The 24,080-nt window shown below is 43.7% G+C and overlaps 1 protein-coding gene across 6 annotated transcripts in view; it reads left to right on the top strand.

The window, feature by feature from the left end:
* Nucleotides 1–24,080, top strand: part of LOC126419245 (bifunctional 3'-phosphoadenosine 5'-phosphosulfate synthase) — a 345,016-nt gene that overhangs the window by 179,066 nt on the left and 141,870 nt on the right. For 2 of the 6 annotated variants that reach the window (XM_050086394.1, XM_050086391.1), the window contains exon 1: nucleotides 2,327–2,478. The exons of the other annotated variants lie outside the window; for them this stretch is intronic. In XM_050086394.1, the coding sequence (XP_049942351.1) occupies nucleotides 2,419–2,478 (60 nt within the window). In that variant the 5' untranslated portion in view covers nucleotides 2,327–2,418. Of the gene's footprint in view, nucleotides 1–2,326; nucleotides 2,479–24,080 lie in introns of those variants that run through there. 6 annotated transcript variants of the gene reach the window in all.

Below are 24,080 nucleotides of genomic sequence, written 5' to 3'. Positions count from 1 at the left end.
GAGATGAGAACCAACATTATTGCCGCGCGGAGTGACCGCGCTGTTTGAGGCGCCATGTCACGGATTGTGTCGTCCCTCCCGCCGAAGGTTCGAGTCCTTCCTCGGACTTGGGTGTGTGTGTTGTTCTTAGCATAAGTTAGTTTAAGTAGTGTGTAAGTCGAGGGACCGATGACCTCAGCAGTTTGGTCCCTTAAGAATTCACACACACCAACATTACTTTCGTTCCGTCACAACCAAAGTTCATAATAGACCTTGGTACAAAACTTGTTAAACATGATAAACAGAAGTTTAGAATTCAAATTTCTGTCGATTGGAAGAACAAATCCTACAAAACTTTTTATTTTACATCAAACTAGTGCTTCATTTGCAATTCTTTGCATTATTCTTTGTTTTGATTAATTTCTAGCTTTATTTATCAGTTGCGATTTTCAGTTTCCTCATAGTCCACTATACAAGTTAAGTGCTCATTGTTGTGCTTGACTTCTTTTGTGAAAAAACCCGTCTAGATTGCTTAATGTATTTCTTTGTAACGTCGGTATGGTTCATCATCAGATGAAAACTTACAAAGCTCGGTGTTAATAAAACCTAGGTGATCGGTTTCATTGGTACTGAAAATGAACGATGGTTTACAAATTCTAACTTTTCATCTGATAATGGTAGTAATCAAACCGACATTTTAAATAAATGTAGTAAACATCTAGAGAGCTTTATTCACAAACTATCCCCAATGACCACAGACTTATTTAAGAAATTTATTTCCTTCATAAATAGTATAGTGCTTGACTTCGCTTCAGTCCTATTTCATGTCAGTGACTGAATCGTAAAAAAAAAAAAAAAAAAAAACAAAAAAAAACGGTAAAATAATCCAAGTCCGCGTGGGGTAGCCGCGCGGTCTAGGCGCCTAGCCTTCGCCCGCCTTCCCCCATCGGAGGTTCGAGTCCTCCCTCGGCCATGGGTGTGTATGTGCGTAAGTTAGTTTAAGTTAGATTAAGTAGTGTGTAAGCCTAGGGACCGATGATCTCAGCAGTTTGGTTCCGTAGGAACTTACCGCCAACCACCACCTTTATGCAAATCCAAAGATTACGGTTTCGATCTCTGGTCACTCCTAGGATTTTGACCTGTCACGTACCACTTTTTCTACCTTCGGCAATGTTTGTTAATGTGAAAAATGATTTTGATTCACTGTGTTTCGGAGTCCACGTTAAACTATATGTGATCCTATCACTGGATGAGGAAGTCAATTCAAAGAGCGGAGGAAGGCAATGGTATACTACCCCGAAAAGGACTATGCCAATTAAAGTTGGCTCTGAGCACTATGGGACTTAACCACCTGAGGTCATCAGTCCCGTAGAACTTAGAACTACTTAAACCTAACTAACCTAAGGACACCACACACATCCATGCCCGAGGCAGTATTCGAACCTGCGACCATAGCGGTCTCGCGGTTCCAGACTGAAGCGCCTAGAACCGCTCGGCCACTGCGGCCGGCCATGCCAATTAAAGCACTCGAAAGTTCTAACTAACCTCCGGGTTTTGTTGTACGAACCGTATGTGGTCATTTGCATTGTCTGCCACTACCAGCTCCATGGGCTCTTGTTTGGTTTGCCGGCCGGAGCGGCCGAGCGGTTCTAGGCGCTACAGTCTGGAACCGCGCGACCGCTACGGTAGCAGGTTCGAATCCTGCTTCGGGCATGGATGTGTGTGATGTCCTTAGGTTAGTTAGGTTTAAGTAGTTCTAAGTTCTAGGGGACTGATGACCTCAGAAGTTAAGTCCCATAGTGCTCAGAGCCATTTGGAACCATTTTGTTTGGTTTAGTAAGTGCTCCGACTACCAGGGCTGGGATGGCAAACTTTGACCGGAGGACAACCCTTCGATTTATATACTAATGTTGTGAAATTTAGCGGTAGCGCGGTTGCTACATTAGTCTTTCAGACTCCCAGAAAGCTGCAGATAAGTCTCAAAACGAACCCAGGACTTACGCTTATGGTCTGTAGATCAAGGGCACATCCGCGTGGTAAATATTTCTTCCAGGGTCGGAACTCGAATTTGGTACTTCGCTCTCGAGGGAGGCCCTGGTCTATCAATAACAGCGTCGGAGGCACGTCGGGATCCGTATACTAGACACAGGTGACTAGGCCATTTGTGGGTTTTCCACTGTGCGGCGGTATCTTTCCGCGGGTGCAGCCACCTGGTGAGCTTATCGTGTGATAGCCGGCGCCCTGGTGGGTGGGTGAAGGAGGTGGGAGGAGGGGGGTTGCCTCTTTGTACCGCGCCGCTCCGCGCCGTTCCCCTGCCTCCCGCGCTCCAATTGTTACTTAAAGTCGCTCCGCGCGCAGTTCTCGCCCAGTCCGACGCACCATCCGTCACTTCTTCCTCCGCCGCCGCCGAGCCTCTGGAGACGCCGCCGGGAGGCCGCCATGAGCAACCTCAACAACTTCAACAAGCGGATACACCCCATCGGCGGATACTGGCAGCAGGTAACGCACAAGAAGCTGGCGGGCCCCGAAGCGCGAGTGGACACTTGTTATTCAGTTCTGCAAACACGATCGTCTTGCTGCGTTTGGTAAAGAAACAGAGGCGCCATCACCTGTCTGACCTTATGCTGTTGGCTGTTGCTGTCGAGAAACATCCAAAAGATCCGAGTTCGGAATCTGGTTAATCTACATCTACATCTACATGATTACTCTGCAATTCACATTTAAGTGCTTGGCAGAGGGTTCATCGAACCACAATCATACTATCTCTCTACCATTCCACTCCCGAACAGCGCGCGGGAAAAACGATCACCTAAACCTTTCTGTTCGAGCTCTGATTTCTCTTATTTTATTTTGATGATCATTGCTACCTGTGTAGGTTGGGCTCAACAAAATATTTTCGCATTCGGAAGAGAAAGTTGGTGACTGAAATTTCGTAAATAAATCTCGCCGCGACGAGAAACGTCTTTGCTTTAATGACTTCCACCCAACTCGCGTATCATATCTGCCACACTCTCTCCGCTATTACGTGATAATGCAAAACGAGCTGCCCTTTTTTGCACCCTTTCGATGTCCTCCGTCAATCCCACCTGGTAAGGATCCCACACCGCGCAGCAATATTCTAACAGAGGACGAACGAGTGTAGTGTAAGCTGTCTCTTTAGTGGACTTGTTGCATCTTCTAAGTGTCCTGCCAACGAAACGCAACCTTTGGCTCGCCTTCCCCACAATATTATCTATGTGGTCTTTCCAACTGAAGTTGTTCGTAATTTTAACACCCAGGTACTTAGTTGAATTGACAGCCTTGAGAATTGTACTATTTATCGAGTAATCGAATTCCAACGGATTTCTTTTGGAACTCATGTGGATCACCTCACACTTTTCGTTATTTAGCGTCAACTGACACCTGCCATACCATACAGTAATCTTTTCTAAATCGCTTTGCAACTGATACTGGTCTTCGGATGACCTTAGCAGACGGTAAATTACAGCTTCATCTGCGAACAACCTAAGAGAACTGCTCAGACTGTCACCCAGGTCATTTATATAGAACAGCAGAGATCCCAGGACGCTTCCATGGGGAACATCTGATATCACTTCAGTTTTACTCGATGATTTGCCGTCTATTACTACGAACTGCGACCTTCCTGACAGGAAATCACGAATCCAGTCGCACAACTGAGACGATACCCCATAGGCCCGCAGCTTGATTAGAAGACCGCGCGACTGCTACGGTCGCAGGTTCGAATCCTGCCTCGGGCATGGATGTGTGTGATGTCCTTAGGTTAGTTAGGTTTAAGTAGTTCTAAGTTCTAGGGGACTGATGACCACAGATGTTAAGTCCCATAATGCTCAGAGCCATTTGAACCATTTTTTTGATTAGAAGTCGCTTGTGTCAAAAGCTTTCCGAAAATCTAGAAATACGGAATCAACTTGAGATCCCCTGTCGACAGCGGCCATTACTTCGTGCGAATAAAGAGCTAGCTACGTTGCACAAGAACGATGTTTTCTGAAACCATGCTGATTACGTGTCAATAGATCGTTCCCTTCGAGGTGATTCATAATGTTTGAATACAGTATACGCTCCGAAACCCTACTGCAAACTGACGTCAATGATATAGATCTGTAGTTCGATGGATCTACGTGATTACTCTGCTATTCACAATAAAGTGCCTGGGCAGAGGGTTCAATGACCCACCTTCATGCTGTCTCTCTACCGTTCCACTCTCGAACGGCACGCGGGAAAAACGAGCACTTAAATTTTTCCGTGCGAGCCCTGATTTCTCTCATTTTATCGTGATGATCATTTCTCCCTATGTAAGTTGGTGGCAACAGAATGTTTTCGCAATCGGAGGAGAAAACTGATGATTGAAATTTCATGAGAAGATCCCGCGCATCGTAACATTTTCTATGTTTTTCTATGCCTTTATCTGTACCCCACAATCACCGTAAGGTGTGTGGCCGAGGGTACAGTCCTGTTTCAGTCGCGAGTGCTAGGCCTCCATATGAGCTCGAATATATCTAATTTTTTCATGGTATTTGGCGACATGTGTGTAGGAGGGAGCAACAAAAAAAATGGTTCAAATGGCTCTGAGCACTATGGGACTCAACTGCTGTGGTCATAAGTCCCCTAGAACTTAGAACTACTTAAACCTAACTAACCTAAGGACATCACACACATCCATGCCCGAGGCAGGATTCGAACCTGCGACCGTAACGGTCGTGCGGTTCCAGACTGTAGCGCCTTTAACCGCTCGGCCACTCCGGACGGCGAGGGAGCAACATATTTACTTGACTATTCTAGGAAAATACACTCGAAATCTTACCAACTACCCTCACACTAATGCACAACGCCTCTCTTGTAGCATCTGCCATTGGCTTTGGATGAACATCTTCGTGACGCTTCCGTGTTTACCAGCTGAAGTTATCACACTATGCTCTTCTTTGGATCTTTTCTATTAACTCTACCAATCCTGTCCGGTACGGGTCCTAGACTCTAGAGCAGTATTCAGGTATCGGTCAAATGACTGTTTCGTTAGTTCGTGAGTGGACTACACTTCTTGAGGACTCTTCCAATGAATCTCAACGTGGCATCTGCCTTACCTGTGACTAGTGTTGAGTTGTCGTTCCACTTTAAGTCGATCCGTAAGCGTACTCCAAAATATTTAACGGATTTGAATGACTCCAGTGACTGTTCTGCAATCGTGTAATCATATAATAGTGGGTCTTCCTGCCTATTCATGCGCAATAGTATATCTGAAGAAGAGAAATTTGTTAACATTGAGCATAGATTTAAGTGCCAGGAAGTCGTTTCTGAAAATATTTGTATGGAGTGTAGCCATGTATGTAAGTGAAACATGGACGATAAATAGTTTGGACAAGAAGAGAATAGAAGCTTTTGAAATGTGGTGCTACAGACGAATGCTGAAGATTAGATGGGCAGATCACATAACTAATGATGAAGTATTGAATAGAATTGGGGAGAAGAGGAGTATGTGGCACAACTTGACAAAAAGAAGGGACCGGTTAGTAGGACATGTTCTGAGGCATCAAGGGATCACAAATTTAGCATTGGAGGGCAGCGTGGAGGGTAAAAATCGTAGAGGGAGACCAAGAGATGAATACACTAAGCGGATTCAGAAGGATGTGGGTTGCAGTAAGTACTGGGAGATGAAGAAGCTTGCACAGGATAGAGTAGCATGGAGAGCTGCGTCAAACCAGTCTCAGGACTAAAGACCACAACAACAACAGTATTATCTGTTTGTGTTGAGGCCAACTGGCAGTCGCTGCACCTAGCTTCGATCCTCTGCAACTCAAAATGGTTCAAATGGCTCTGAGCACTATGCGACTTAACATCTGAGGTCATCAGTCCCATAGACTTAGAACCACTTAAACCTAACTAACCTAAGGACATCACATACATCCATGCCCGAGGCAGGATTCAAACCTGCGACCGTAGCAGCAGCGCCTCTACAACTCCGTCAGCATTTCGCCACAAGTTTCTAGCGTTTCGACTTCTAGCATCACAGCGCGCAGCTTCACGAAATTCCTGCCGTTATCTAGAAGGTGTTCAAACTGTCCTGTGGTGTATATAGGTTTAGAAATGTTCTTGAAAACGTGGTCCATTTACATTAATGCACCACTGACATGTGCGCGCTAATGATGTCCAACACAGCGATAGACACTCCGGAACAGCTGTTTGCCCGTTTTCCTCCAACGCAGCCATTACTCGTGAAACGCTTGTTTTAAGCTAGTTAGACAATCAGTAGCACATAGATGCCAGTTATGTGTTAATGGAAACTGATAACATTTTCAGCAACATCCTTAAAACAATATTCATCACACAGCAGTCTGAACACAGTCTCCGAACATCACTAGCGTCAGAACCTGCAAAGACCGGAGAGGGGAAATGGTGCATCAGCGACATCTCTTTTTATCTTCTGCAAATACTCTAAAATTTTGTGTACGTAATTTTTGGCACCCTATGTACGGTCAAAAATAATGATCCGACAACACTCCTTGGTATACGACCGAAGCTATTTTCTCTCCACTAGCTAAGAACTCTTTAATGCATCACAAAGCTGGTCTGATATAATGTATACTCATATTTTGTTCAGTAGACGACAGTGCGAAATTTTATCGAACGCTTTCTGGAAGTCAAGGAACTCGGCGTCAACCTGATCGCCGACATCTGCATCCTTCGGGGTCTCGGGGGTGAAAAGAGCGAACTGCGCTCCACGCGATCGTTGTTTGCATTTGTGTCGATTCCTGTAGTGAATATACGTATAGGAAAATGTAAATTGGCATCGTTGTTCTAATCAGACAATTCGTCGTAGGCCAACACTAAAAATGATTGGATGAAGACGCTAAGTGCGTACGACGAGTACTTGTAATAGTACCATTCCGAATAAATTGGGGAGTTCTCCAAACAAAACGCTGATAGCCGCTGTAGGGTTAAGGGTGCCGTCGACTGGGCAACTAATCTACCGTATTCGTGTTGAAGGAAGAATCTATTCATTGCACTGAAGTGATAGTAACATTGCCTAGTGTTAAGCAAGAAACGAAGCTAATTTTATCGACAATGGGAAAATGATTCTACGTTAATCCGTGGAGAAGAAATCATTCATATATTCTTTTCTACATCTACTTCATTACTCTCCAGTTAGTCTTTAGTAGAGGGTGCAGAGAACCACATTCAGACAATTTCTCTTCCTCGCTATTTTGAGGAGCCGATGATTTACAGCTTTTAGAAATTTTTCGAAAATCATGGTTTGCACACAGCTGTATTGCCACTTTATTAATCGACCGTTTCTGGTCAGGAACGGACCATCCTCAGATATAATATGACATCGTCATTAGAGGCATGACACATCTTAACCATTAACAAGCATCACGTCATAAACTAACTTGTTAACTTTCATAGTGGAGCACGTATAGCACAAAGTGAGCTGTGAATTCGCCAACATTTTAGAAACTAAATTAGAGCTCATCATTACGGTTAAAGCTACTCATTCGCGCGCTGAAGCTAATGGTATCTTTGTCCACCATTCCCCTCAAACAAGTATAGGTCAGTTCCATACTTCTTCATAACCCCACATCATACTGTACTTTCTCATTGCGATTGGTACCGTGGTAGGTAAAGTTGTTTCGAACACTGGACCAGAACGATATCTGTTAATGTTTTGACAGTATGATTATTAAGCAGAATTTTTTGGGGATTTTCTTTTGGAGCCACACTAGTTTCGTCTTCCTAGTGCAGCTTGTCTTCGCCACCAACATTAATGCTGCAATAGTTGCGAAATACACCAGTCTTCGCAATCATGTCCAACCACTCACATTCGAGTGGCTCTGCTAGTGATATTGCGTTATAAAGTAGGTGAACTTCGCGTTATCTTGTGACGAATCTCGTGATAAAGGAAAGTTTCTAGGTGTAGAAATCGATCGGCCTTCGAAGCATCAAGGTTACTGGTGACTAGCCACCACGTCGATGGACAGTTCGAGTAATTACCTTTTCCTGGCCACCGGATGCTTCCTAGAATTTATTGGGCGGAAGGGTGAGGTGTTACCGCGTCTTACAGCAATTATCTCTGCAGACATTTGTAACAAATTCGTCAGTTCCATATTCGATTTAGATCAGATGATGCTGAGGTAATTAGGGAATGAGACACTAAAAGGAGTAGAAGAGGTTTTTTTTATTTGGAGAGCAAAAAATGGAGTATGTCAGATGTAGAGGGGACAGAATATGGAGGTTGACAAGAACAAGAAAAGTGTTTTAGAAAAATAGAAATTTGCTAGCACCGAATATAAAATTAAGTGTTAGGAAGCGTATCGTCATACAGAAGTGAAAAATTGACTACAAATAGTACAGAATAAAAGAGAACAAAATGTTTGGAAATATGTTTCTACAGAAGAATGCTGTAGCTTAGAAAGGTAGATAGCATTACTAAGAGGTACTGAATTCGATTAGGGCGAAAATAAATTTATGGCACGACATGACTAAAAGAAGTGAACGGTTGATAGGCCACATACTCAGGTATCAGGAACTGACAGTTTATGGGGCGGGGGTGAGGTAAAAAGTGTAGGGGGAGACCAAGGCTTGACCTACAGTACGGAGGTTAGAAGGGATGTACTTTGCAGTAGCTACTATGGGATGGAGAAGCGTTTAACGGGAAAACTGGTGTGTAGAACTGCTTCAAACAAGTCTTCGTGACAAAGACCACAGCAGCGTTACTGATCTACTGGGTGATTCTTGTTAACGCTTAAAAACCCCAAAGCGGCGTGGATGACAATCAGACAAGTAATTTAATATAAGACGCATGGGGCCGCGAACGTCGGGAAATACCCGAAACATGGGTGACAAGTGTTGAATATGTGACGTCACCAGATGACGTCCGTCGCCGCACGTGGAGCAGTTGGGCTTGTCGATTTTACCCTCGCCTATTGTCCGTCCCCGGTAGCTGAGTGGTCAGCCGGCACGGTAGCTCAGCGTGTTCGGTCAGAGGGTAATGTGCCCTCTGTAATAAAAAAACTGAGTTAACAGGTCAACAACGAACTTAAATGGATGTCTTACGACGTCCGCCCCGAGCAGTTGCAACGAACTAAAGCGAACAAAATGAAAATAAAAAAAAAAGGTGGTCAGCGCGACAGAATGTCAACCCTAAAGGCCCGGGTTCGATAGCCGGCTGGGTCGGAGATTTTCTCCGCTCAGGGACTGGGTTTTGTGTTGTCCTAATCATCATCATTTTGTCCCCATCAACGCGCAAGTCGCCGAAGTGGCGTCAAATCGAAAGAACTGCAACCGGCAAGCGGTTTACCCGACGGGAGGCCCTAGTCACAAGACATTTACACTCGCCTATTTGGAGCAGTGCTGCACATCGCTCCGCTAGGCTACTCTGTTTTCGAACAACTTTTGTAAATGTGATCTGTTGTAAACGTAGAAGTTACAAAATGGTTGCCCTCGTTGCAACCAAGCAAAAGTTTTTCTTATTTTGTATTTTTTTTTTTTTTTGTGTGCGTGTTCGCAGACTTTATTTAGTTAGTAAAACATAGGTCATTTACTGGTAGCGACGCAATGCAGAAGCTTATACTCGTTTAGTTGTGACGCAATACGCTAGTTTTTTGTTGTACTGACTGAAATAAACCAGGGGGAGGGAGGCGAGACAGGTAAATGAAATAATAAAAATTACCTCAGTGTAAACACACAACTTCTAACCCAATAAAAAAAGTACTTCCTGTCACATGGAAGATTCGAATCTGAGCTTCACGTGCTACAGCTTTGCCCGTAGGCCCGGAGTCACACCGACATGAAAACTTGGGTTGGGATGATCATGTGCGACAGACCGGTAAGCTCAACCGCTGTACGTGCGGTGAGGTGTCAATGTCGTCTACGTCACTTCGGGGATTTTTAAACGTTAATAAGAATCGCCCTGTCAACGAGCCACAGACCACGGATCCGTTACACCAAAATACTCAGAAAATATCACTAAACAAAATCTGAAATTGCTGGTGCAACGTTTCCACTTTGTCCTTATGTACCGTGTACATCGTATATTACCACGCCCACCTTGCCCTTATTTAATTGCCGACTGCTCTTTATAATCTGTGTCATATCTCTTCCCACATTTTAACGTTATGCCGGCCGGGGTAGCCGACGGTTCTAGGCGCTACGGTCTGGAACCGCGCCACCGCTACGGTCGCAGGTTCGAATCCTGCCTCGGGCAAGGATGTGTGTGATGTCCTTAGGTTAGTTAGGTTTAAGTAGTTCTAAGTCTAGGGGACTGATGACCTCAGAAGTTAAGTCCTATAGTGCTCAGAGCCATTTGAACCATTTTAACATTATCAGTACTGGAGTTCTTTTACTACCCTCACTTAAACTGCCAGCGTTGTTTTTCTAGTGTAATATGTTCCATTTTGTTTAAATACGATAAATTTAATCGAGTAACTGTGCACATTGATGTGACTTCTAGCAGATATGCGTTTGTGTGTATTTTAAATAGAAACGCCGAAGAACATGCGGTAGGTTCAAATGGCTCTGAGCACTATGGGACTTAACTTCTGAGGTCATCAGTCCCCTAGAACTTAGAACTACTTAAACCTAACTAACCTAAGGACATCACACACATCCATGCCCGTGGCAGGATTCGAACCTGCGACCGTAGCGGTCGCGCGGTTCCAGACTGTAGCGCCTAGAACCGCTCGGCCACCCCGGCCGGCGAACATACGGTAGTTTTAATGACTCTGTGCGTCCCTGTACTACGAGGGTCATTTCAGAAGCTGTGAACACTGTAAGATGGAAATGAAGAAAATAATTTATTTTACAAAATACCTTTAGAGCCTTCAATATAACCTCCATTACTGCCTGTGACAGCTTCTCAACGGTTTTGCAGCTTCTAAATATTCCGGATAGGGCCCTTCATTGTTGAGCTGTCTCATTACTACGTCTCTGGAAGCTTCATCAGTTGTATCAAAACGTTTTCCACGGAATTGTTCCTTCAGTTAGGGAAACAAATCAAAATCTGGTGGCCTCATATCAGGACTGTGTGGTGGGCTGGGAAATATTTCCCATCCAGATTTGTCGAGCGTTTCTGTCGCTGGTAGGGCAATACACGGTCTTGCATTATCGTGCAAAATGAGGACACAACATGCATGTCAGGCGTTCTTTGACGAATTTTAGGGCGCAAACATTTTGCAGCAATAACTTGTACTACGCGCCTGTTACAGACATCCCCTGGGGCACTGTCTGTAACAATGACTCCATGTGATACGCAAAAGTCATCATCAGTTTCACCTTTGACTGTTGGCGATGGCATTTTTTCGGGCGTGGAGAGTCGGAACTTTTCTCATGTGACGTCTGAGACTTCAGTTCTGTCTCAAAATCTGGTATCCAGGTTTCAGCAAGTGCAACAATCCTTTTCATAAACCGTTCTCCTCCTGTTAGATAGCGCTGAAGCAATTCGCCTGCTATTCTTCTGCGATCTGCGCCCTGCTCTTCACTCAGATCATGTGGAACCCAACTGGCAGAAACTTTTCTCATCTTAACTTTTCAGTTATGATTCTGTAAAGCGAAGTGATAGACATTCTGGCCTCATATGTAATTTCCTCGCATGTTTTTCGTAGATCCTCTCCCAAAATGTCTCTAACAATGACCTGAAAGGTGCAGTCTGTTCCAGTTGATGGCCTTCCAGTTCTTGGGTTGTCCTCAGTGCTTACTCGACCTTCACGAAACAAGCAGACCGCCGTGTTACTGTGCTGCTATCCACTACACTATTACCGCACACCTCTCTCAAAGCTTGAGTTATTTCCGTTTGGTTCTTTCCACATAGGGATTCGATTTTGTTGTAGGAACGCTGGGCGCTACGTGTAATGCCACCTGACTCGGTTGCAGCTTCCATTTTAAAACTGAAATAGTCACGACTCAGCCGCCCGAACCAGGGAAACATAAACGACCGTCACGCCAAATATGTCCCACACAGCTGACACGAATTTCAGCTTGATCACGCCACCGTAACGCTTCGCCTGGGGCACACATGAAATTACTCCTACACCTGACGATGAATCTCCATCCAAGATATCCTGATGCGTCCTCTCTACCAAAAAGTCCTCAATCCAGCCACATATTTCACTTGATACCCCGTGATTGTTCTTTTGACTAAGAATCTACATCTACATCTACATCTACATCCATACTCCGCAAGCCACCTGATGATGTGTGGCGGAGGGTACCTTGAGTACCACTATCGGTTCTCACTTCTATTCCAGTCTCGTATTGTTCGTGGAAAGAAAAATTGTTGGTATGCCTCTGTGGTAGCACTAATCTCTCAGATTTTATCCTCCTGGTCTCTTCGCGAGATATACGTAGGAGGGAGCAATATACTGCTTGACTCCTCGGTGAAGGTATGTTCTCGAAACTTCAACTAAAGCCCGTACCGAGCTACTGAGCGTCTCTTTTCCAGAGTCTTCCACTGGAGTTTATCTATCATCTCCGTAACGCTTTCGTGATTACTAAATGATCCTGTAACCAAGCGCGCTACTTTCCGTTGAATATTCTCTATCTCCTCTATTAACCCTATCTGGTACGGATCGCCGGCCGCGGTGGTCTCGCGGTTAAGGCGCTCAGTCCGGAACCGCGCTACTGCTACGGTCGCAGGTTCGAATCCTGCCTCGGGCATGGATGTGTGTGATGTCCCTAGGTTAGTTAGGTTTAAGTAGTTCTAAGTTCTAGGGGACTGATGACCACAGATGTTAAGTCCCATAGTGCTCAGAGCCATTTGAACCATTTGGTACGGATCCCACACCGGTGAGCAGTATTCAAACAGTAGGCAAACAAGTTTAATGTAACCTACTTCCTTTGTTTTCGGACTGCATTTCCTTAGGATTCTTCCAATGAATCTAGTCTGGCGTCTGCTTTACCGACGATTAATTTTATGTGGTCATTCCATTTTAAATCACTCCTAATGACTACTCCCAGATAATTTATGGAATTAACTGCTTCCAGTTGCTGACCTGCTATATTGTAGCTAAATGATAAAGGATCTTTCTTTCTATGTATTTGCAGCACATTGCACTTGTCTACAATGAGATTCAGTTGCCATTCCCTGCACCATGCGTCAATTCGTTGCAGATCGTCCTGTATTTCAGTACAATTTTCCATTGCTACAACCTCTCGATATACTACAGCATCATCCGCAAAATGTCTCTATGAACTTCCGATGTTATCCACAAGGTCATTTATATATATTGTGAATAGCAACGGTCCTACGACACTCCCCTGCGGCACACCTGAAATCACTCTTACTTCGGAAGACTTCTCTACATTGAAAATGACATGCTGCGTTCTGTTACCTAGGAACTCTTCAATCCAATCACACAATTGGTCTGATACTCCATATGCTTTTGCTTTGTTCATTAAACGACTTTGGGGAACTGTATTAAACGCCTTGTGGAAGTCATGAAATACGGCATCTACCTGGGAACCCGCATCTATGGCCCTCTGAGTCTCGTGGGCGAATAGCTCGAGCTGGGTTTCACTCGATCGTCTTTTTCTAAACCCATGCTCATTCCTACAGAGTAGATTTCTAGTTTCCAGAAAAGTCATTATACTCGAACATAATACGTGTTCCAAAATTCTACAACTGATCGACGTTAGAGATATAGGTCTATAATTCTGCACATCTGTTCGACGTCCCTTCACTGTAACGCTGTTTTAATGTTATGTTCGTGCCTCTTTCCTTTCTTTTTATGCACTACGTAGCGTAAGTACGTACAGATTTTTACGAACAATATTTCTTCCGTCTGTTTTAGACGCGAATGTGATTGATTGGGTAATCTATACTGGTCATCATTTATAAATGTGCTGTCAATACAAATAAACGTTATATTGAATATTAAGATCGTGTACTCTGCATACTGTGTCAGATCCTATAAAATCTGAAATTTTGTCATCGGAGTTGAGGTTCACCCTGTATACAGTATGTGTCACATCCTAGAAAGGTCGCACGTCAAACCAAGTGCGGCAGGCCGCCGCTTGTGCAGAGGCTGTTGGTTCCCCAGCGCCGTCTGGTCTCCATGTGGAGTTATACGGCCGCCGCCTCTTGCTTACACACAGCACGTGCGACGCGGAAGCCTCCGGCGATTTACTCCGACCAGAAGCAACCAACCGCTAGGCCGTTAGCGAAGTGCAGCAACTGCACGGCCACCATTTGGCGATACGGCGAGTGCTGTTTACAGCGTTTCTTTTGCTGCCACATCGCGCGTCACGTTTTTTTGTTTTAGGCAGCTAGCTACAGAAGTATATCTGAAATCCCTGGGACGAAAGCAACGGCCTTGCTGACGCAGAGGCGAGCAAAAAGAAATTGTAGGAAGCTGTGACGACGACATCTAGGGGTACAGGCATAGGTGCAGGACGCGCCTTCGAATGACGCATCGGACATTGGTGTTGACTCTGAACGTAACCTTTCAGAATGACCGAAAACCGGCACTAAACAAAGAAAAGGGCGAGGTCATAAATCGCACAAATCTAAGGGCTGTCAATTCGACTAAATACCTGGGAATTACAATTACGAGCAACTTAAACTGGAAAGACCACATAGATAATATTGTGGGGAAGGCGATACAAAGACTGCGCTTTGTTGGCAGAACACTTAGAAGATGCGACAAACGCACTAAAGACAGCATACATTACACTTGTCATTCCTCTGCTGGAATACAGCTGCGAGTTAGGGGATCCTTACCATGTAGGATTGACGGAGGACATCGAACAAGTGCAAAGAAGGGCAGCTCGTTTCGTGTTATTGCGCGATAGGGGTGAGAGTCACTGATATGATACGCGAGTTGGGTTGGCAGTCACTGAAACAAAGGCGGTTTTCTTTGCGGCGAGATATGTTAACGAAATTTCATTCACCAAACTTTCTCTTCCGAATGCGAAAATATTTTGTTGACACCCACCTACGTAGGGAGAAATGATCATCATAATAAAATAAGAGAAATCAGAGCTCAAACGGAAAGATTTAGGTGTTCCTTTTTCCCACGCGCCATTCGAGAGTTGAATGGTAGAGAAGTAGTATGAAAACGGTTCAATGAACCCTCTGCCAGGCACGTAAGTGTGAATTGCAGAGTAACCATGTAGATGTAGATGAAATATCACTTCTGTGTTTGTAACGAATGTAACATGATAAATGTAGATAAGAGAATGAATGTGACAAGCTTTAGAAAATAGAGTACGTGAAATGTTAAGTGCGACAAAAAAGCAGATATCAAAAAATCTTTGTTCTGAAACATAAAACTAAGGTACTATCGAAGAATGGTAAGGCCCTAAACACTTTGTGAAATACAAACATTTAAACTAACAAGATTTAGGGTTCTTGAGAAACTGGAAGAAAGTTGAAAGAAGAAGTTTAAGGGTAATACTGGGACCTAACAGTAAAAGTAATGCTAAATACAAATTAAGATCAAATTGACAGCTCTGTTTGAAAAAGGAAAAGCTTACAGATGAAACAGTATTATTGGCATATTTGCGAAATGAATAGTGGCAGATCTTCAAGTTACTGAACACCTACATATCCTGAACCATGGTTCACTGAAATTGATAAAGATACGAGAAACATTAGAATTAGAACGGACATAACCGACAACACTTTGTTTGAGAAGCGACACAAGAGTCAAGGTTTCAGGAAAGAGAGGGGTCAATAAATGTTAGGAAATGGACCTCGGAAGGAAAGGAACGGCACACTCAAATGTTGAAGGAAGTCTGGTAGCAAAGAAGCACAGAAAAAGTTGATTTACTGTATCTTTCAAAGGAGATGTTTGAGTAAATAACAAAATAAATGTAGATATCCAGGTAACATCAGCTGCTAGCAAAGAGGCGAAACGCTTCTGACAACCAGATTGTCTTTTATGTAGTCGTAGAGACGGAATTTCTTCACTAAGAAGTTAGTCATCATGATGTGGCAGTCAGTTGTTTGTTATTAAACATATAAAATTTGTGAAAAAGTGGCTCATACGCACTCCACATTCAAGCCGCGTACCGCATGAAATATTTATTTCTGATCATTTATTTCTTGTCGCAAAATAATAATTTAGGATGTTTTACGCTCTATACGGTTTTTGAACCCTAGATCCCAGAGTCACCCAATATAGGTTACAAAAATGTGTGATTCTGTTATCGGAAAGGTTGTACAGTAATGCTGTGCTTATCTCATACAGGGTGTTTCAAAAATGACCGGTATATTTGAAACGGCAATAAAAACTAAACGAGCAGCGATAGAAATACACCGTTTGTTGCAATATGCTTGGGACAACAGTACATTTTCAGGCAGACAAACTTTCGAAATTACAGTAGTTACAATTTTCAACAACAGATGGCGCTGCGGTCTGGGAAACTCTATAGTACGATATTTTCCACATATCCACCATGCGTAGCAATAATATGGCGTAGTCTCTGAATGAAATTACCCGAAACCTTTGACAACGTGTCTGGCGGAATGGCTTCACATGCAGATGAGATGTACTGCTTCAGCTGTTCAATTGTTTCTGGATTCTGGCGGTACACCTGGTCTTTCAAGTGTCCCCACAGAAAGAAATCACAGGGGTTCATGTCTGGCGAATAGGGAGGCCAATCCACGCCGCCTCCTGTATGTTTCTGATAGCCCAAAGCAATCACACGATCATCGAAATATTCATTCAGGAAATTAAAGACGTCGGCCGTGCGATGTGGCCGGGCACCATCTTGCATAAACCACGAGGTGTTCGCAGTGTCGTCTAAGGCAGTTTGTACCGCCACAAATTCACGAAGAACGTCCAGATAGCGTGATGCAGTAATCGTTTCGGATCTGAAAAATGGGCCAATGATTCCTTTGGAAGAAATGGCGGCCCAGACCAGTACTTTTTGAGGATGCAGGGACGATGGGACTGCAACATGGGGCTTTTCTGTTCCCCATATGCGCCAGTTCTGTTTATTGACGAAGCCGTCCAGGTAAAAATAAGCTTCGTCAGTAAACCAAATGCTGCCCACATGCAATCGCCGTCATCAGTCCTGTGCACTATATCGTTAGCGAATGTCTCGTGCAGCAATGGTAGCGGCGCTGAGGGGTTGCCGCGTTTGAATTTTGTATGGATAGAGGTGTAAACTCTGGCGCATGAGACGATACGTGGACGTTGGCGTCATTTGGACCGCAGCTGCAACACGGCGAACGGAAACCCGAGGCCGCTGTCGGATCACCTGCTGCACTAGCTGCGCGTTGCCCTCTGTGGTTGCCGTACGCGGTCGCCCTACCTTTCCAGCACGTTCATCCATCACGTTCCCAGTCCGTTGAAATTTTTCAAACAGATCCTTTATTGTATCGCTTTTCGGTCCTTTGGTTACATTAAACCTCCGTTGAAAACTTCGTCTTGTTGCAACAACACTGTGTTCTAGGCGGTGGAATTCCAACACCAGAAAAATCCTCTGTTCTAAGGAATAAACCATGTTGTCTACAGCACACTTGCACATTGTGAACAGCACACGCTTACAGCAGAAAGACGACGTACAGAATGGCGCACCCACAGACTGCGTTGTCTTCTATATCTTTCACATCACTTGCAGCGCCATCTGTTGTTGAAAATTGTAACTACTGTAATTTCGAAAGTTTGTCCGCCTGAAAATGTACTGTTGTCCCAAGCATATTGCAACAAACGGTGTATTTCTATCGCTGCTCGTTTAGTTTTTATTGCCGTTTCAAATATACCGGTCATTTTTGAAACACCCTGTATATAAAGAATATTTAATGTAAGATTATAGTGATCATGTTTTATGTGACATTGTGGGCTTTAACTGGTGGTGTTCTTCGTGGGTTTGCTACGGTATCCTAAAAAAGCGTTACCAAATATTTCAGCGGGCAACACCTTTAATGCTGTTGAATGTTGGTGTAACGACATGTGCAACGCTTCCGTTACCTTATACGTAATTAAACCCTAGAGCTGCACCTTGCTACCGAAATTGCATAGATGCTCTTGTACTTCGCACCCTTATTAATGTCCTGAAAAGAGTACAACATCGCTCGAGTAGCTATGTGCCGTCTTCATTAACGCAGAAGTTCTGGATTTTGCGTGTGTCAAACACTCTTAAGTAAGTAGCAGCGAACACTAAATACGTACGAAGTTGTGCTAACTCGACACTTACCGAGCCACACACTAACCCAGCGGTTCCGAACCTTTCTGAGATCGTTACCCGTGAATGAAGTCAGATGTTAGGTGCTACCCAAACTCCCCAACCATCATCCACATTAGAGCTTTGCTAAATTTTAGGATGATAAATATTTTTTTAGCATACTTTCATTTTTGAAATGAACTATAAAAGATATTTAAGTCTTGTAACTGAGTCATTAAACCACGAACTAATGAGTCAATGAGTTGGCACTGCTTATTTCTAACAACCTCTGTTTATAGAACGATGAAACAGTTATCAGGGCATTTCGAGTGTTCCCTAAAACTGCTCAGAAAAGAAAGCTGACAATACACATTGAGGGCAGACACTTATTACAAAACATGCTTCCTCTGCACCACTTCTCTCCGTAGCGACATTTTATTCACGCAGGCCCTGCACCCCTATGTAAAATCAATTGCCGTTTGTAAATCACTTGATTGCTGGACTCCTTATTTCTGAACTGACGGAAATTGTAAGACTTCAGACTGCCACTCCTTTGTGTCTGATCATTATCACTAATAATAATAATACTGCACCACTCCTGCAGGAGTGTAATAGCCATAACATAGTTTTGTCAATTAGTTCGTTTATTGTTGCGAAGTGAATAATGAACCAATTTCTTATCCGCTATATACAACTCGGAGAAGGCATTTTCATTAGATATTAAAGTGATGAATACATATCAGTTTTATTGTCATAGATGTGTGGTACAAAGTACGCGGACTGTGTGCAGAAGATGTTCTTCATACATTTCTTTCACAAAGTGTAACCTCCACGACATATCGTAACGCGTTAATACTAGTTTTTGAAAAAAATTAATTATTCGTAACTTATGTAATCAGTATTACAGTCTTACGAAAAAGTGAGAATAGTAATGATCTTTCAAGAATAATTTAGTTCCACGATCGAAAATAATTGAACCCTATTGTTTTTACCCCTCAGAAAATTACATTTTAATCCTCCGGGGGTAATTACCACGAGTTGGGGATCACTGCACCCACCGGAAGGCCATTTGTACTAGGAGAATACAAAGAATGTATTGAGGAGCAGTAATTATAGAAAGAAGATTTTTCCACTCGGTACTCGGGACATACAGAGGTAGTTGCAAATCGAAGAGCATCGAAAGAAATCCAGAAAACATAAAACCAACCGCCGGTATGGTAGCTCAGCCTGTTCGGTCAGGGGACTGGACATTTTGACTGTCTTGCAAGATACTTTCTTAGAGTGCAACTAGAAGAAGCTATTTAGTTTGCTATAGCATTTTTTTTCTTTTTTCGTTAGAGGGAAAGGAGTTAAATTCGCAGAGAATAACGGAATGCAAACTAAGAGTGGGAGCTATTTACTATCTGGTCTACAAAATAGTTCCTCTAACTTGCGTAACGAGGCTCAAATTTTCCATTGCGTGATTAATGTATTAACTATATTGTCTCTGTGTATCAAATCAGTTTCTTAGAACTGTAACAAAAATGACGCGCTACTTTGCTCTCGTCGTTTAAGTTTTTCAACGCCAAACAGAGCAAATAATTAACTGTTTCTGAGTTCTCTTGATCCAAGCGGCGATCCATGAAATAGAGATAAAGACCGAAGAGCAGCGACAGCTTTCGGCCGTGGGGAGACTGCAGAAATTTCCAGCTGTTTACTTGACCCTGTTTCGGTTGGAAAGCAACAGGCCGAGCTCCTACAACCGAGAGAAGCTGAGCTATGTTTCAGCCACGAATTTCTTATTTGGAGAGAGTGCAGTTCATATCCCAATCCATTTATAGCTTTGTTTCTTGTGTGTTTATTTTTTTATTCCATTGCTGAGACACCAGTCGCGTGCACATATAACTTCTGCTCTCTAACGGAATTGCTACTTGTTAGTAGTTTTAGTGTAGCGAAACTTGGCGTACACGTAAATGGAAAGCTGCTACGTGACCGTGTAAACACAGTGTGGCGTCAATAAGCGTATCAGTTGTACAGCCGAACAGTGGTTCCAGATAAGACATCACACACTAGTTGATACTTAGGCGCCGCTCTTCTTCAGAGCGACACTGGCTAATGCTGACGTTGTGGCTGAGAAAATACTTGCTATTGTGTTCAACAACAAATGATGAGCAATACGCACACTAATGCATGAAATATTAGCGTTGGAATATTAGTGTTCAGTGTGTCGTCACAAATGATACAATTGGCCGAAAGTAGGAAGGAAACCTCAGTGGCCTTCTTGAAGGAACCGTCCCAACATTCGCCTTAAATGATGTACAGAAACCATGTTAAACATAATTCTACATGACCAGATGTAAATATGCGATATAATAGCGACCGCACTAGCTGGATTCGACAGATAAGAGGGAGATTTCCTTGTTTATGGTCCAGCTGTAAAAAAAATCATATGTCACACTTACAGTAGCTGGTGATAAAAAATTCTTTATCCACCACCGGTTTCAGTATTTCGATCATATTTAGGGATCATAGAACTGTCTATTACAGCCTACATGGCAACTTCTTACTGTTGCGTAAAATAAGATAAAAGCCATCAAGCACCGTAGCCGTCAATGTACAGGAAATAGTAAAATGTGGTACACGGTTAATCAATCTTTTTTTGCTCTTATAATCTGGTGCCATCTATTCGTATGGACGCACTCTGCACGCTGACGACTCAGCAGTACGAAGTCTGTTCAAATATTCCGGAACATTCGTGATTTCGCGCCGGTGGTGCGATGGAGCGACATACCGTTGTCATCCTGCACGCGCCTGTGTTTAATGTGTAACTGCCGGAATTTTCGGTATTGTATGTCTGCTAGTTAGTGTTCAGTGCTGTATTGAACGGAACGTTGCGTTTCCCAGTTCGCGTACCGAGCGAGGTGGCGCAGTGGTTAGCACACTGGACTCGCATTCGAGAGTACGACGGTTCAATCCTGCGTCCGGCCATCCTGATTTAGGTTTTCCGTGATTTCCCTAAATCCCTCCAGGCAAATGCCGGGATGGTTCCTTTGAAAGGGCATGGCCGACTTCCTTCCCTAATCCGATGAGACCGATGACCTCGCTGTTTGGTCTCTTCCCCCAAACAACCCAACCCAACAACTCCTCCCCCCCCCCCCCCTCCTCTCACAGTTTGCAAATTTAGAGATGGCTGAGTTAGAGGACCAACGCGTCTGCATTAAATTTTGTGTTAAACTCCAGACAAACTTTACAGAGACAGACTAAATGATGCACGAAGTCTACGATGTTGAGTGCTTAAGCCGTACTCGGTGTTACGAATGATTCAAACGGTTTAAAAATTGCTGGACGGAAGTTAAAGATGACCCTCGTCCAGGAAGTCACTCGACGTCTACCGACGACACACGTGTCAGGACCTTTAACGAAACTGTGCGTGCCAATCGACGGCTGACAGGCCGACAGATTACAGAAGAATGTAACATTTCAGTTGGATCATGTCATGATATCCTGACGCAGCGTCTTGGAATGCATCGTCTTGCCGCCTTGTCCCGTGGCTCATGAGTCAAGACCAGGAACACCTTCGCTTCGCAATCTTTCAAGAAATTTCGGATCGCACAAATGAGAACATGATGTTCCTTAAGAGAATTATAACTGGTGATGGGACGTGGGTCTACAGTTATGACTTTGAGATCAAGGTTCAGTCTTCACAATAAATCGGAAAAAATTCTCCCAGACAAAAAAAAAAAAAAAATCTCGTCAGGTCTGGTCAAATGTCAGAACTACGCTGATAGTTTTCTTTGACTTTGAAGGACTAGTTCACCATGAATTCGTGCCACAGGGACAAACTGTTAATTCATGGTATTATCGAATCGTGTCGGGATGTTTTGTGAGAAAATGTGAGAAGGAAATGCGCCGAAACAATTTATGGCTCTTGCATCGCGAGGACTTTTTTTTATTTCCAAAGTTGAAAACCCCGTTGAAAGGACGAAGATTTGCAACGGTAGACAAGATGAAAAAAAAAAAAAAAAAAATCGCAGCCGGCGCTTCGCGCGATCCAGCAAGAGGCGTACCAAGTCTGCTTCCGGAAGTAGAAAGGGCGTTGGGAGGATGTATCATTTGTGGAGGAGAGTATCTCGAAGGAGACCATGCACAAAAAGTAAAAGTTAAGCGTAGCAAAATTTTGTGGGCGAAGTTACGTAATTTTCTGAGCAGACCTCGCGAAAAATACACGGTAGTTGTAATTAAACTTTCTCTACTTGAGCCAGTGCAGACGGAAAACTGTTTATGGTACGAATGATGTTCAGACTCGCTGCAGGATTTACGTTGTTCGTAGAGTTAGTGTTACGTTTGCCGTTAGGTAACGCAAGGTGAGCAGAGCTTTAGTCGTAAGGTTGTTTTATCAAAACAACAGCAACAGTGCCTCTGCTCTTCGAGAGTGCCGACGCATTAAAGGAATATGGGGAGGTCCTCATGTCGCACCGAGGTTGAATAACGTTATTCGCGAGTTCTAATTTACTGTCGATTTGGAAATTGCTGTTGGGAGAGGCCGACGGCCAATTGCCCCACAAGTTGGTGAAGAAGTTACTGTTGTCATGGCCGTGAATGCTGGACGCAGTGCGCGAGCTTCAGTCATTGCACGAGCTGTTCACTCCAGGTGAACATTCCATGGTCCAGCGTACGAAAAGTGCTGCGAACGATTGTGAAATGGTATCTCTAGTGCGGGTCCAGGCTGTCGTTGATGTAGGTGATCGTCACACGTAACCTGGAACGTAAACTTGGTACGCAGTTAACAAATGTTACCCTCTCATGCGTAAATTAAAATGTGTTTCTCTCATTGGTTTATTCGTTATTTCTCTTCTGCATATCCTTAAAAATGTTTCCACAAAGTTTCGTTCTCCCGCGTTCGCTCGTTTTTCATGGGGACCATCGCAAGTAGCGAAAGTTTAATTGTAGCCGTCCTGTACTAAATGATTAAAATGGCTCTAAGCACTATGGAACTTAACATCTGAGGTCATCAGTCCCCTAGACTTAGAACTACTTAAACCTAGCTAACCTAAGGACAAAACAGACTTCCATGTCCGAGGTAGGATTCGAACCTGCGACCGTAGCAGCAGCACGGTTCCGGACTGAAGCGCCTAGAATCGCTCGGTCAAAGCGGCCGGCTCGTGCTGTACTGTCCTCATTATAACAGTATACGAAGATAGATTAGCATTGTTAATACAATACGCTATTGGCTAGTTGTTCTTAATTTCACAGGCTCCTAACGCGATTTTCAAGCGTGGCAATGCTCTATACACGAGGAAAAGATAGCTAAAGTACTATCTCCGTCGTATTCACGTAAACCTGGAGGTAAACACAGTCTTACTGGATGCGGAGGTCTGTATATAGGATGTTGTTACTGGAACATACAACAGAATCCTACACGGATGACCTAAAACATTATGACCACGGTTCACTGCAGTATTGGATGCTGCTTCGGTGATATTGTGGCTTTCCAGAATCGAGAGAAAACATCTTTCACATTCTATGATCTGACAGCTGCGTATGATACTGTCTGAATGTCAGGTGCCATATTGAAACTTCCGCAGGTCATCCCAAGCCTAAAAATTGGAAATTTCGTCAACGATATGCCCAGTAGCCGATGTTTCGAATTATCAGTAGGCAACAGAATGAGTTCATAGATGGAGCTAAACAGCGGGCTACCACAAGGATTGGTGCTGGCCCCTCTCCTGTTCCGTTTGTACCTATTAGATATGCCTGCAACCACATCAAAAAAAGTTTGGAAATGCTGTCGACTGGACACTCGCAACGAGGTATAGATACCTTGAAGTTACCAGGTCCGTACTGACCAATTATCTGTTTACTAATGGTGAATATTTCCGCAAATTGAGGTTGCAGCCAAGTGCCGCACAGACAGAAATCTCCAAAAAATGTTCAAATGTGTGTGAAATCTTATGGGACTTAACTGCTAAGGTCATCAGTCCATAAGCTTACACACTACTTAACCT

The sequence above is a fragment of the Schistocerca serialis genome, chromosome 9 (assembly GCF_023864345.2).
Source record: "Schistocerca serialis cubense isolate TAMUIC-IGC-003099 chromosome 9, iqSchSeri2.2, whole genome shotgun sequence".
Lineage (NCBI taxonomy): Eukaryota > Metazoa > Arthropoda > Insecta > Orthoptera > Acrididae > Schistocerca > Schistocerca serialis.
The sequence above is the reverse complement of the archived record's forward strand: the minus strand, read 5'-3'. Positions and strand labels throughout refer to the sequence as shown.